Source organism: Megalobrama amblycephala, linkage group LG22 (assembly GCF_018812025.1).
Source record: "Megalobrama amblycephala isolate DHTTF-2021 linkage group LG22, ASM1881202v1, whole genome shotgun sequence".
NCBI classification, from domain to species: Eukaryota; Metazoa; Chordata; class Actinopteri; order Cypriniformes; family Xenocyprididae; genus Megalobrama; species Megalobrama amblycephala.
The window spans coordinates 22,841,669-22,858,002 of NC_063065.1; the positions used below are offsets into that span (position 1 = coordinate 22,841,669).

The 16,334-nt window shown below is 34.4% G+C and overlaps 1 protein-coding gene, 1 long non-coding RNA gene and 1 gene segment (V, D, J or C); 1 reads left to right on the forward strand and 2 right to left on the reverse strand.

Moving 5' to 3' along the window:
- The window catches only part of LOC125258304, a 725,453-nt gene that overhangs the window by 392,443 nt on the left and 316,676 nt on the right, over positions 1–16,334 (reverse strand).
- LOC125258337 lies at positions 7,229–9,004 on the reverse strand. Its single transcript, XR_007182588.1, has 2 exons — positions 8,806–9,004; positions 7,229–7,723 (listed from the first exon to the last, which is right to left on the reverse strand). It is a non-coding gene; the product is annotated as an uncharacterized LOC125258337 (long non-coding RNA).
- On the forward strand, positions 10,606–12,049 carry LOC125258323. The segment is given in 2 exon segments: positions 10,606–10,756; positions 10,850–12,049. Coding segments are annotated over 2 exon segments (375 nt in total).

A 16,334-nucleotide genomic window follows, 5' to 3' on the forward strand; every position in this document is an offset into this window, starting at 1 on the left:
AAGGTGCATTTTTCAAACTCTGGTGAAGTAATGCGCCGTCATGACGTAGTATTGTGGCGCATGCGCATGATTAAATTTGTTCAAGTTGGAAGTTTTTCTAATTCATTGTTGTAGTTAGACTGTAAGTTTACAGAACTTGACTCATTCACCTAACTGAAATTCAATTATTTTATAGTTTAGTCTGATTAAAATTAAATGTATTTTAACTGAATATGAATTCAAATTAATTTTTAGATCTGTTAAACTTTTGCTTGCAATTAAATAGGTTTAATCAACTTAGAACAACAATGATATTATAAGTATTATACAGATATGTGAAGTACAGCACTGTTGCATTAAGTATCACAAATACAGCACTCCGTAAAAAAAACAAAAAAACAAAACAAAACAAAAAAAAAAACATTTTATGTCAAATATTATGTAGAAAACTGACACTAGTCGAGTTTAGAGCAGGAGCTGGTGATAAAAATTTCAACAATAAGTTGTACAGGATTATACACTGTATAAGCAAGTGTTTTGAAATTCAGAAAAATAAATTTCAAGTGTATTAATGCACAGTATATATTAAAGATTAAGCACATTTAAAATACATTAACAAATGTCATCTTGGACAACACACTTAAGTTGAAATTAAAATAAATTATTTTTCATGTGCTTTAATATATAAGTCAATACATCAGAATAAGTTTACTTATTTAAAACACTATAAAGTCATAATTAAGTAAAAATTAAGTGCATTTTTAAAAAGTGCTCTTAAGCATGTTTAGAAATATTGTCATGAAAGTGTATGTAACGGTGGTTCCCAACAACAACAAAGAAAAATGTCCGTCGGGGGAATCGAACCCGAGTCCTCAGCGTGGTAACGCTAAGTGCTAACCACGAGGCCACATTAGCACATATAACAAATTGTTCACAGTCCTGAGTTGATTCTTAGTCCCCAACACCTCGAGAAAAAAAATATATATATATATAAATAAATGAGTAAACAATCAGTTTAGTTCGGGCGCCAGACAAGTATGCACTTGCCACAAATAATAATAATATAATCACCTCGGATAGATAGAAAAAAAATTAACCATCCGTTACATAAATTTATATAATAAAGAAAAATAGAAAAACAATAAATTGAATGCAACTTTGTCTTTTAATGAAATATATTGTAAGTTGGAAAACTTTACGAGCAAAACAACACTTCAAAAGAAGAGGATAATTTTAAATAAAAAAAAAAAAAAAAAAAAACACTGAATTACTATTCAATATAAACCAACTTTGCAAAACAACAAACAAAACAAATATGCAAACATCAGAGGAAAAAAATAAATAAATAAAAATAATAATGTGGTGTATACGTATGTGAGAGTGACAGAGGGAGAGAGATGAAAGAAAAAATGTATATCTGTGATTAAAGCAACACTGACCAAGTCGGCAGCACGGGTGGTATCTAAGACTGACTCGGGTTCATCGACGTTGTCAGCCTGTCTTTTTTTCTTTTTATACACCACCAAGCAGACGTTTTTGGAATATAGTACAAACGCCAATCCAGTCCCCAAACTTGAGTAAGAGCATTCACCGGCCGACGACAACGCCCGCTAGCGACAGGCTTAACAGGTAGCTGCACCCCACCTCCTCGCCATGATTCCCGGAAACGGTAACGTAAGCTCCACCCGCAAGGACTGCCTCCAAAGGAAAACGCAACGTCTCTGGTCAGTTGAACGTGACATCAGTCTTTAAGCCTCGCCCATATATACTTTTTTCTTCCCTTTAATTAGTCTTTTCCTCCAATCCTAGAGCTCATAGTTTAGGAGGCGTTGACAAAGAACATAAACGGAGGCAGAAAATCTGTACTGCCACATGTACTTTCTTTAAGTACAACTTAATAAGTCATTATTACAAAGTGCATTTTTTAAAAAGTGTTAATAAATATTGTCATTTAAGTGTACTTTCTTTAAGTACAACTTAATAAGTCATTATTACAAAGTGCATTTTTTAAAAAGTGTTAATAAATATTGTCATTTAAGTGTACTTTCTTTAAGTACAACTTAATAAGTCATTATTACAAAGTGCATTTTTTAAAAAGTGTTAATAAATATTGTCATTTAAGTGTACTTTCTTTAAGTACAACTTAATAAGTCATTATTACAAAGTGCATTTTTAAAAACTGCACTTAAGCGTGTTAATAAATATTGTCATTAAAGTGTACTTTCTGTAAGTACAATTAATAAGTCATTATTACAAAATGTATTTTTAAAAAGTGCACTCAAGTGTGTTAGTAAATATTGTCATTTAAGTGTACTTTCTTTAAGTACAGCTTAATTTGACATTATTACAAAGGGTATTTTTAAAAAGTGCACTCGAGCATATTAATAAATATTGTCATTAAAGTGTACTTTCTTTAAGTAAAACTTAATTTGACATTATTACAAAGGGTATTTTTAAAAAGTGCACTTAAGCATGTTAATAAATATTGTCATTAAAGTGTACTTTCTTTAAGTACAACTTAATTTGACATTATTACAAAGTGCATTTTTAAAAAGTGCACTTAAGCATGATAATAAATATTATCATTAAAGTGTACTTACTTTAAGTACAACTTAATTAGACATTATTACAAAGTGTATTTTTAAAAAGTGCACTCAAGCGTGTTAGTAAATATTGTCATTAAAGTGTACTTTCTTTAAGTACAACTTAATTTGACATTATTACAAAGGGCATTTTTAAAAAGTGCACTTAAGCGTATTAATAAATATTTTCATTAAAGTGTACTTTCTTTAAGTACAACTTAATTTGACATTATTACAAAGTGCATTTTTAAAAAGTGCACTTAAGCATGATAATAAATATTGTCATTAAAGTATATTCTATTTAAGTACACTTAAGTGGCCTTTAATTTTAATTATATTGTATTATCTGCAAGTGCACTTTTTAAAAAGTATACTAAGTACACACAAAGTACACTTTCAATACAATTAAGTGCACTTCTTTTTCACAAGGGATGGTATGGGGAAATGCAAGATGTATGTTAAAAACATGTCTCTGCTAAACAATGTGTGGAAAGTTACAGCCACTAACAGATGTTCCTAATATGGTAAAAGGACAGAGGCTTCGGCTTTGGAGGTTAGAGATATAAAAGTGAGGGGAAGCTTTCGTTCTTGGTCTTACACTCTGCAGCTACTTGTGTTTCTGTATGACCTGTCTGACCTTTCTTGCAAGAAATAAAAGCTTTAAAGACAATTGGACGTGTTTGTCTCTTATGCAGTAGAGTCGGAGTTGATTTTTTTTGCCACAACAATTTGGTGTCAGGAAGTGGGATTCCATGGATGTGCCTTTTGGACCCGAGAGCGGACGGTGACTGATCATCCTGAACTTAATAGTAGTCTCAGCCCTACCCCGAATAGATTAAGGGATGAGGGGCCGACCACCAGGGTCCAGAGGGGGACACCACTGGAATCAGAAAACGAACCCAGGTGGCTACATGACTCTCTGGTAAGAGATAAATTTAAATTCTGGGGAGACCAGAGTAAAATTTGGTAACATGATGTTGGTTGCCCTATTGGCAAGAACTGTATAGAAGTTTAGGATTCAGCAGGATGATGAATCCCTGAATTCATGAGGCTGTGTGATTTTGAACTAATGTGTTTCTATCATAGTTTTTACTCCTGCAGGTCATTAGACATGGCAGAGGATAATTCCAAGGCAATGGTGATGTTAAAGATGAAGACTGATTTTGCAGATTCAAGAGAAAGTTAAGTGCATTCAGCATTTAAACTAAAGATAACCTCAAAAATGGCAACTGGCATAACATATTTTAGATGGTGGTAATGTTTTCTTTATTTGAAAGTTAAAACATTTACATTTGACCAAGGGTTATGTATAGTAATTTGATATTCAATTCAGTCTAAGTTGCAGTCTTGAGAGGCTGCTAAATTGATTATTTGTGCAGTAAGAGAGAGAGACGGCTGGGGTAGAGGCAAGGATACTCTGTCTGTCTGTTATCAGTCTGCTAAAGCTTAAACAAAACAAAGCAATGCAATGAGACTAGAACCAAAACAACCCAGCTGACTTTTGTAAAAAAGAATTATAGTGAACAGATATGCTTTGAGACTGAACAAAAAGGTTGTGTAAAAAACCTTAGTAAAGATCTACAGAAAAATGTGAAGTTTAAAGATGTGTTTTTAGAATTAACACCAAAAGCAACTTTGAAAGTGAGCAGTTTATAGTCATGTGTGTCTAGTGTGAGTGAGTGTGAGAGTGACTGGACTTTATGTTTTGTATGTGTTAAGTTGGGGAAAATCCATAGAGAGTGTATATGTCATTAACCTAGTGTGAATGAGTGTTTTATCGTTACAGATGGGTTAAGTGAAACGAGAAATTTGGAGAAGCAGATATTTTGATTGAATCTGATGAAAAGATGGTACAGAACATGGGACAAGCTTTAAGTGGATTGTTTATCCAGCTCTGTCTACTAGTGGTAATTATGACCACTTTTGTCATTTATGATGTTGATTTGAATTACTCTCTGGATCAGTAAGTTTAAGTATTTATGAAAAATTGGAATTGTGAAATTGAAGATTGCCGTCCATGGGTTAAAACCCTTTGTCTAAATTCAACTTGGGGTCTGAATTTAAACACTGTCAGCTATGTGTGATCACAATGCTAAATGTAAAATGTAGACTTGACGGCAGAGAAACAGTGACACACTGGCAGTAAACAAAATTATCCAGAGAGCCCAGTAACCTGCACAGAACAAAGGATGATGAGAAGGAACATCATTGTTGTTTGACTATCCTTGATCAAGTCTGTACACCATGACTTGACCTGCTAGATAAACCATTTGATAACTGTGAGGACGTGCTGTTTGTAGATGGCTCTGTCTTCAGAGACAAAACAACAGACTGGAATAGCGAAGGATAAGTTGTGACCATGGAATGTGAAGTGTTGGTTTCAGGGCTACTGTCCTCTAACTATTTGGTACACGCACACGAGTTTGTGACCCTCACTGGAGGGGGTAGACTGACTGAAAGAATTGTGGTACCAATTGAGAAACAGAGTAAAGAAAATCATTGCACAGTAAACAATTGTGCTTCAGAAGTACACCAAGCATTGGCTGAGGTACCTGCTAAATTTTGGGCCAAACATAATAAAGTGGTCATGTTTGTCAGAGAGTGTGTTGAGACTGCAGACTGGACTCTCAAGAAAAGAGTGACAATGTGAGTTACAGTGAGAAGTTAGGAGCTTTTATGACAGAATACAAGGGAGAACTCAAGGTGGAAAGAATTGTGATTATCTACACAGGTGCCCATTGTTAGATTGGGGTGGTAGATGATCTTTGGGGTGCTGTGGTTTGAATTTCTGCTTATGCCTAAAGTAATAAAAAAGTTTCTGTTTCTTTAGGAAGTGCTGGAGCAGACACAGGAGATTGTGTGTAATCTGTTATCTGAAAATAACCTTGATTTTTCTAACTCTGTACAGAGCATGTTCAGAGACAGAGAAAGCTGGAGAAAATCTGGTTGCAGAATTAAAGATGGAGTTTAGTTTAGTGTTGATGGCAAATGTTGTTTAGAGAAACATGTCTCCAACCACTATGATCAATTGATGAACAATGCATCAAAAAAGGGGGATGGTAACTAACGAATGTATGGCTGAAAATATGCCTGGACATTTTAAATTAGGTTGGAAGAGCCCATTTTTGGGAATAGAAGGGGCTAAACAACGAGTGGCATCGACAGAATTGTGTGAACATGACATGTTGAACTATTGCAAAGAAATGTTTTCTATCCTGTCTAAAATTTGCATGTAGGTGAAATCAGCTCAAGGAATTCCACATCACCACTGAGGCTGGACAATGACATCGTGGGCTACAAAATGGATCTGTTCTAATAAGATGTCATAGAACCTAAATTTGCATGCTATATGTCTGTAAAATGAAGGATTTCTATGATTGGGTGATGTATCTGAATTTGTTGTTTGTATGACGATCAGAAATGAAGAGCATAAATGTGACGTAAGAACTTAAATTTACTGTATAAGATACTTTAAGATGAATATGGATGATTAGTGGTCAATCCTCAAAGAATGTGATGAATGTGTAACCGAGGTATTTGACTTCATGGTAAAGCCCATTCTTTATCTATCCTATTTAGCTTGCTAAAACACAGGGTCTATCCCCACAGAAAAAGCCTTAAGCATTTTCTAACTTTCTTCACAAATTTAAGAGTGTGATGTGAAATGAAGTAGAAGTAATCATTAGTTATCAATGAATGATAAGAAGAGGGAATTGTTGTGGAAATTTTAATTTTTCATATGCTTTTTACCTGTATTCTTGTGAAATATGATGCTTATGGAACATAATATGATGTTGGCTTCATTGGTAATGTTTAACTTACACTCTGCAGGTACTTGTGTTTCTGTATGACCTGTCTGACCTTTCTTGCAAGAAATAAAAGCTTTAAAGACAATTGGACGTGTTTGTCTCTTATGCAGTAGAGTCGGAGTTGATTTTTTTTTGCCACAACACTCTTTATATTTACTGTTACTGTGATTTGGTGATGTAAAGCCTTTCTTTTAACCCTGTCAGTAAAACTATTGGACTCTGAATGTATATGGTCCTGATCTCTCTTCTGTCTTTTGCATTCAGAGGGTGTTTTACATGAGCGGCACATGCTTCACTGCTCTGAATGTGTTTATAGCTCTATGAACTGAACATGACATGATCAAGAGCTCTTCTTCATCAACCAACAAACATGACTTTCAGCTGCAGCTGCTCATACAACACAATCACACACAACACTGATCACAGACAAACACTAATAACACTAGATCATCTAAATCAACATCAATCTTGTGTTTCTGAAGAGAATGAGTCAGTGTTTAATATGATCATCATGTTTTAGGTGTAATATATGATCCCTGTCAATCAAACTGAACAGACTGAATTCAGTTGATTTTCATGATATTTTCATATATCTATTTTCATCGTGACATTTTCAGCAGAAGTGAAACTGGTGTGTTCCAGTCCAGATCATGTGACCAATCAAACAGTGAGACTGAAAAGCCCATTTGCATTGTCAGGGTGGAGTGATTGTGATCCTCTCAGAATAGAGCAGCTCTGTCTCCAGAGACCATGTTCAAACCCCAAGAGCTTTATTTGACTTTATTTCCTGCTACATCAAGCTTGTGAAAAGCACCTGCATCTTCATCTGTTAGTTGAATGATGTTGTCAGACACAAAGTGAACTTGTTGAGAAGCTTTATTGAATGTTACAGCAGATTGAAAGATCACACAGTGCTTTGACACGCCAGCTCTCTTTCAGTATTGAGTTGTAAATCACTACAGCTGCAGCACTAGACTCATGTGAATCCTGCCTGACACAGGACACTCAGATACGGCTCATCTTCAGGAGAGAAACATCAGCACTCAGAGCTCTTGTGGAACGAGACCTCATGAGGAGCTCCATCATGTGTTACTCTGCAGACGTACACCTCTCCCTCTTCCCAGCGTGCTTTGCTGAGGGTCAGGACGCTACTGCGGCTGTAGCGGCCGTCCCGCTGGCTCTCCGCGCTGGTCACGACCCCCTCGGTGACCTCTGACCCGTCCAGTGTCCAGCTCACCAGCGCCCCCTGTGGAGAGTAAGAGCTGAGCAGGCAGAGCAGTGCGGCTGAGTCTCCAGAGATCTGCAGAGAAGAGGGCGGCAGCAGAGACACTGAGGGCTTCACTGTGGGACCAGCTGCAGGAGACAAACACAACACATTCACAAACACAAAGAAAACACACTGATTAAACTCATAGTATTTCAACAGCAGCAAAAATCACGACAATCTGATCCTTCATGACATTCAACATCACTAGAGCTGATATAATATACAATATACAAACTACACAATCACTATATACATTTAAATCAAACCTCAGAGATCAAACTAAACATACTGAGACACTGACTGATTCAAATCCAGCAGTTTTTATATCTAAACATCAAGTACTTAAATTTTACTTAAGATATTCAACATAAAATGTAACTCAATTTCAAAGTGTGACTAAAGCTCAGACAAAATGAAAATTATATCACTGATAAGAACTAGAAAACAATTAAATCAACATTTCTAAACATGAGCAAAAGAGATTCAGTGTCACTGACTGAAATACAGAAAGATAAACTATATATGAACACATTATAGAAATAAATGAAGGAAAATCAAACCTGTTAAAAACTGATTAAACTCATAGTGAGAAATAATATGGAGATATGTTTATGTTGTTTTGTTTATGTTTTTTGAAAGGAATAATGCTGCTCTTGTGAACGAATAAACATGACAATATCATTATTTTTCATTAATATATAATAATTATAATAAATATAAAACAATATCAGTAACACTTTATTTAAAGCCTTCATACACAATACATTATGAAAGTCATTTTAATGCATTAATTAAGGGTGTTATACACATTATAATGAATGTATGATCTCATGAATAATTATAACCAAAATCATGACACATTATAATACTTCTCTATTCATTGTTACACCTTTGGAAAGTATAATGTATTAAAACACATGAGAAACAACCAATTTCAGATGTAACAAGAATTGGCAAATATAATGCATTTTTGGTTACAATAATTTATGAAAAGATAAAAGGCATTAAAATCTATATTATGAATACCTTTATAACGCATTATACATAAAGACTTAAAGTTTCACCACAATATTTAATAACCATTATTGTTAATAAATGCTGTTCTTGTTTCAGCACTTTCTGAAATCTAAATTGTATTTTTTTTAAATAGTTCATTAAAAGGACTTACCGAGCACCAGTTTAGTTCCTCCACCGAAAGTCCACCACAGTGATACAATCTAATGAAACGGTCGTACAAAAACCTCTATTCCACTCGAGTGAACACAAACTCCAGCAGAGAGAGAGAAACAACACTTCAACACACTGATATTAGAAGAAACTCACATCTTCTCAACACTCACACATTCAGTTTGGACTAAATGATTTTCAAAGGAACAAACACACTTTCATTTAAAATGTTTGTTAAAACAGACATAATCAGTTGAAGATTGTATTAATCTTCTTTTCAATAGACATGATTCAGTTTGACTTCATATCCTATATTTCTCATTCATTCTCTTGTCGTGTGCTGATATAACAGTAGGTCGTTCACATGGAGCATTGTGATCGGTTTAAAACTCCAATCCGAATTAAAATACTCCATATAAACACCTCAATCAGAATAAAAACGCCCAAACCGAATGAAATTGTAATTGGTTAGAGAGGTGTGGGATAAACCTTTCTATAAACCGAACAAAATAAAAACTGATTACTTTGTCTCTATGTCATCACGTCAAGAGGTCGGGGGTCGTCAGAATGTAAAATGGCGGTGGAAAATCAAACTGGAGTAAAACTGAAACACATTTATTAAATACACTGAAGGAACTCAGTTAATCATTACTACAGACCTTCATCCACACGCTTCTGCTTTTCTTTCGGAGGGAGGGGTAGTATTGAGATGCACAGCCACCAAACAGGTCAGCTTCCTGTGTCCGTCTTTTCCTCGTACCTTCCAGCAGTAATATATGCTACAAATCCACACTGTTGCTTGATTAAGAGCAACACTTCACATAAAAAATAGCGTGCATAAGAAATTATGGAGCTCCATGTTGACAGGAATACAAGGCGGCCAACAGGACAAAAGCTAATGTGGCATGTCACAAAACCATTCAGACTGAAAGTGCCGGCACATATAAACACCATATCAGATTAGATAACGTCTCGTGTGAACAGTCCACCAAATCTTTCAATCGGAATGACAAAAAAGTGTACATGTAAACGTGGCTACTGTTTTTAGAAATATATCTGATGATCTGTGACCTCTGAGGTGAACTTTGACCTCTTTTATCATGGATGATGTTGTGGAGTTTCTCATAATGATCTTCTGTTCTTCATATGAAGCTCAATCATCATGATTCACAGAAAAACCTGCAGCTTCAAATTAATTTATCAATAATTCTGAAAATTTCATATTCACATTGTTTAATCTAGTGTCACATGAGCTGATTATGAGTCCTGATGGACACCAAACTGTAAAATTGATTTACTTGATTTCTCATTGTTATCATGTTTTTAAAGATGAAGTACATTAATGTGTTCATAAAGAAATAATTATTGTGTTTGACGAATATGTTTAAAATGATCTACACTCTTGATTTTCCAGTCATTTAAAAAAATCTTTTGTCCTCCGTATGGTGGCCACCATGTTGAGATCACATGACCAGCTGAATTCTGCTCACTTTATCTTGGTCACATATTATCAGAAACATTCAGCTTATATAAATGAATCATGAGAGTGAATAGATTATTTCTACAGCGGCACTGAAAGCTGAAAATGCTTCATCCACACTGAGAGATGTTCATATAAACTCAAAGACTAGTGTCTCATCAGTCTGACAAACATAAACAAAAATATTTCACAATTAATCAATATGAACAATTAATCACTAAATGGTTCAAGAATGCTCTGAAAGTAAAATCTTATATGTAGAGAGTTTATTAGTGTGTCTGTTGTAAATCCTGCCCACTTGTTTGCATTGTCACGCATGCTTCAGTGCTCTGAGAGTGTTTATAGTGCTGTGAGTTTAACACTTCATGACTGAGAGCAGAACAGAACACAATCTTCATCATCACACAAGACAAAAGAACAACAATGAACACAATCACCTTCTTCATCTGGACTCTCACACTGTTTATTCAAGGTTTGTGTAATACAGTTTCTTCTTTTTTTAACAATGATTTTTAATTATTTTAAAATGTCAAATATTTTCATTTTTGTGTCTGTTTTCTCTCAGAGTGTAGAGGACAGATCACTGTAACTCAGAGTCCATCAATAATTCAGGCTCAACCAGGACAAGAAGTCAGAATAAACTGTAAAACCAGCAGTGCAGTGTATGGTGGTAATCGTTTAGCCTGGTACTTACAGAAACCTGGAGAAGCTCCTAAACTCCTCATATACGATGCAACGAGCCGTTATACTGGAACTCCATCTAGATTCAGTGGCAGTGGATCTGGCAGTGATTTCTCTCTGACCATCAGTGGAGTCCAGACTGAAGATACAGGAGATTATTACTGTCAGAGTTTACACTATCCAAACAGTCAATGGGTGTTCACACAGTGATAAAGAGTGGTACAAAAACCTCGGTCAGTCAGACGTCACAGTGATGCACTGATACAGCTGAGAGATACTGCAGCTGCTGATGGAGGATCACAAACAACATAATGGTGTATCAAACCTTTCAGAAACATTTTTTTATTATTATTATTATATTATTATAAGCATGTAACATAGTCTTTATATTATAATATTATAATTTATATTATATTATAATATAAATGTTAGTGGTGCTTGGCCCTCCAAAACTTGCCACTACAATGTAATCTAACTGCAGGAAAGTCCGTCACTTTAATTGCACTTCCATGCTTCATCACTAGATGGCGTGCCTGTTACATAACTCAGTTCCCTTTCGAAAGGGAAATCGCTCTGCGTTTGAATACGCAATGGGGAACGTCACGTGACCCAGGTGTCTGAAAGCAAACTATCCAATAACTCCAATCCCTATTGGCCGGCGACAACCTATGACGTAATATGGCGCGACCCGGAGTATAAAGGAGCGCCTGAAGAAACAGTCAGCATCTCATCGTCTTTCGGTCCTGTTCTGTCTAATCGCGACTATATTGACTCCGGTAAGGTTTTTATATATGCCTTACAAACGTTCAAGAGAGTGTGTTTATCCGTGTCCCAGGGTTTTACACTTGATATACACATTTTCTGGGCGTTTTCTGTCTGGAGAGGAGCGCGCATAGACAGTTTTTTTTTTTTTTTTTTTTTTTTTTATTAATAACAAACAAATGTACATACAGAATAGGTATTAAACAAACAATGTTAATAATTAACAATTCTCAAGGCAGACATAGTTGCAAATACAATACTTAACAGTGAAGTATTACATAAAATTTACAATCGTAAAGGAGAATGAAGAACAAAAAGTAAATAATAAAAAAAAAAATAAAATAATAATAATAATAAATAAATAAAAAAAAAATAAAGAATCTTACAAGGGGTAGCAAGGAGTTATAAGGCACTTAGTTCATTAAAGAAATTGGCAACTATAGTAGCTTTTTCATTTGAAAGGGCATCAATAGAAGCAGCAAAAATTTTAAGTTCGTTAAGGAAGTGATGAAAGGATGGGGGGGTTTTCAAAAATCTACATTTATGAATGAAGTATTTAGCCACTTCAAAAAGGTTGTTAATCAAGTAATGTTGTGAACAATCTTTCTTAAGCACACCAAACTTAATTTGTTTGTATTCAAGGGGATTTACACATGCAATTATACATGATATTTTACTACACAATTGGGCCCAGAACAACTTTGAATAATTACAATAAAAAAAAAATGTGTTCAGTGGTTTCAATATCAACTTCACAAAATTGACATGAGTTTTCTCCAATATCAAATTTTGATTTAAGGAATTGTTTAGATGGGTATATGTCATTTATTATTTTAAAATGAAGTTCTTTCATTTTAGGGAGAATTGGAAAGGTAAGATAACTCATTCTCATTTCCTTCACCTCTTTAGGGCTAAAATCTTTGAAAACATAATATCGTTTAATTCTATTTGGATGAAGTTTATCAATAAAAATACTTCTCATGTGTTTGTTGTTGCATTTATGATTTCTAATACACAATTTACCCAGATGAAGAGATGGGAGAGAGAATGTCACAGAGTAATGTGAAAGAATCCCTTTTACCAATAATACCATGTTTTTTGGTATGGCATTTACAACATTATAAAACTCTTTAGGGTGACATACAAACCCATGTTTTAAACAAAAATCATTGTAACTGAGCACATTACCATAGTTATCCATCATGTCCAATATGGAAAAAATGTTATATTGAAACCAGTTTTCATAAAAAAAAGATTTGTTATGATGCAAAATAAACCGATTGTTCCAAATACACGTTTTGTGTGGACTAAAGTTATGAGAAAATGCTAATTTCCAACACAGGAGAACTTGTTGATGGAAAGCAGACAGTTTAAGAGGTAATTTGGACAATTCAAAGTCACAACTAATTAAAAATTCCAAGCCACCTACTTTCCGAAAAATTGAAGAAGAGACAGTGAACCATAAGCAGTTTGTATTACAAAGGAATGATCTTAGCCATTGAGTTTTTAAAATACTATTCATTATTTCTAAGTCAATAACATTTAATCCCCCTTCTTCATAACTGCGAACTAAATCATTTTTGTTAATATAGTGATGCTTATTTTTCCAAATAAAGTTAAATAGTGCAATATTACATTCTTTTAGTAAATGAGGTGGGATAGCTAAGGAGGAGGCTGGATAAACAAACCTGGAGAGTAATTCCATTTTAGTTAATAAAACTCTTCCAAAAATTGAAATATCTCTTTGTATCCAATTATTGAGAATAGTTTTTGCTTTTGAAAGATTTTTAATCAAATTTTCTTGGACACTTTGATTACTATCTCTAGTAATAGTTATCCCCAGGTATTTTACCGATTTTTTTATTGGTATGTTACATAAAGTGTCTAGTTCGCTACCATGAATTGCAAGTAATTCACATTTGTTTAAATTTAAATACAGGCCTGATGCTTTGGAGAAGAGATTAACTAGTTGAATGGCTTTAACAATTTGAAATTGGTCCTTTAAAAAGATCACTGTATCATCAGCTAATTGACTAATACCAATTTGTCTTCCAAATACACTGAGTCTATCAAAGTTGCTGTTTTTATCTATCAGGATAGCAAGCATTTCTACTGTTAAGATAAATAGAAAAGGGGAAATGGGACATCCTTGTCTTATTCCTCGTGAAATGTTGAATCTTTGGGATGTTCCAAATGAAAGGGATATAGAACTATTGATGTCTTTATATAACGTTCTTATAAAAGAAACAAATTTATTGCCAAAACCAAATTTTTCAAGGGAGCTAAATATGAAATTATGTTCGATCGTATCGAATGCCTTTTTAAAATCTAAAAAGAGAATATAGCCATCATCCTCAATACATTCATGATAATCTAAAATATCTAAGATCAATCTGATGTTATTATGTATTGATCTGCCTTTTATAAAACCAGACTGTGATTCGCTAATTATTTGATTTATGTTTTTCTTGAGTCTATTGGAAAATATATGAGCTAGAATTTTATAATCACAGTTGAGTAAAGTGATAGGGCGAAGGTTATCTATTTGTCGTGCATCTTTACCTGGTTTGGGGATAAGAATAATTAGACCTTGTTTCATAGTCGAAGATAGTGAATTATTTTGGATACATTCGAGAAATACTTGAAACAATAGTTCTCTCAAATCTCCCCTAAAGAATTTATAAAATTCAGAGGTAAGGCCATCGGGGCCTGGAGATTTCCCTGAAGATAATTTATCTATTGCTTTATCCAATTCCTCTATTTTAATGTCAGCCTCACATAAATCTTTAAATTCCTGGTCTAACTGTGGTATGCTAGTGTGAATATTATCAAAAAAAATATTACAATCTGATACAGAAAAGGATGAGCTATATAAAGAACTATAGAATTGAAAAATCTCTGAGGAAATCATTTTAGGGCAGGTATTTATAACTCCATTCACATAAAGAGAATTTATGGCATTTTTCTCCTGTCGCCTTTTTTCAAGCCTGCAAAAGTAATTATTACTTTTTTCCCCTTTCTCTATCCATCTTGCTCTAGATCTCACATATGCTCCTTTAGCTTTTTGAATATATATATCATCAATTTTAGATTGCAAGGATAGGATTTGTAATTTAGTTTCATTGTCCATATCACTTTTATTACATAAATAGTTTAATTCTCTTGTTATTTCTAACTCCAGCTGAGTTCTGACCTCATTTAAATTTTTACTGAATTGTATAGAAAATTCCCGAATCTTGTGTTTTAAATATTCCCATTTACTTGTGAATGAGATTAGGTCCTTATTCGATGTTACCTCGTTAATTAAGGATTTAATTTGCGAGGAGAATTTTTTGTGTTTTAATAAATCAGCATTGAATTTCCAATAACCCTTATTATATGATTCTCTTTTGCCTGAGTAGAGTGATATAGAGATGCAACAGTGATCAGTTAAAGGTGCTGCAGATATTGAAATATCCTTGATAAAGTCGGTTAAGTTAGATGAAGTCAACCAATAATCAATTCTTGACTTGGAAGTCCCATTAGTTTTAAACCAGGAAAATTGTTTAAGATTTGGATTCGCAGCTCTCCAAGCATCCACCACATTATTATTCAAGCAGAAATTAAGAAGGTTAAGATTAGGGTGAGAGGTATTAAATTTGGGTGGAAAGCGATCTAACGCTTCATCCATGACCATGTTGAAATCTCCTCCTATAATAATATTGTCAGTTGGGTAAACCAGTTTTAATTCAAATAAAGAATTAGAAATTGCAGTGAGTAATTTGTTGTTTAGAGGAACACTGTTGTAACCATACACATTGAATAAAATGAACAAAACACCATTAATGTTGATAACAACTGAAGCCCAATGGCCATTTGGATCAGTTTCTACCTTAACAATTTTGCCTGGCAGGTTGTTGAACAGTATTGCCACTCCTGCAGAATGTGTAGAAGCATGGCTGAAGATGATTCTATCCCCCCATTGACTCGTCCAGAACTTCACGTCATCAAGGCTGGAATGCGTTTCTTGCAAAAATATACAATGTGAATTTTTATTTTTGCAAAAAAGAAAGAAAGCTTTTCTTTTGATTGAGTTACGGAGACCCCTTGCGTTTAAAGAAATACAGGAAAAAGACGATTTCACTGAGAACATTTAACTGAAGGAAGCAAATAAGTAAATAAAAATGAAATAAAATGATAACCAGTCAAATGGAAAATATGTAACCGTGCTCTAATGAACACAAAATAATGTCTTTCTCAAACAGAGCACTGTAACGATATCTCGCTCAACAGCAAAAACATAAAACATCCCACTTACACCTCTTGCCAACACACAAAGATGAGTGCGTTCGAGGTTATTGAGATTCAACCGTTCTTGACAATCCGGGTGCCCTCTATGTAACCGTAAGGGCCACGGTAGTAGGCCTTCTTTCCTGCAGCTCTAGCCTCACTGATCCTCGGCCATAGTGCAGCGCGAGCTTCGCGATCTTCCTTGGATAAATCTTCAGCAAACTTTATTCCCCTGAGTTTACAGACATCCGAACCTTTGGTAGAACGCCAGAACTCGTCTCTGTATTTCCGCATGCAGAATTGAATGATCACCTGCCTGGATTTATCCTTCGTTTTGG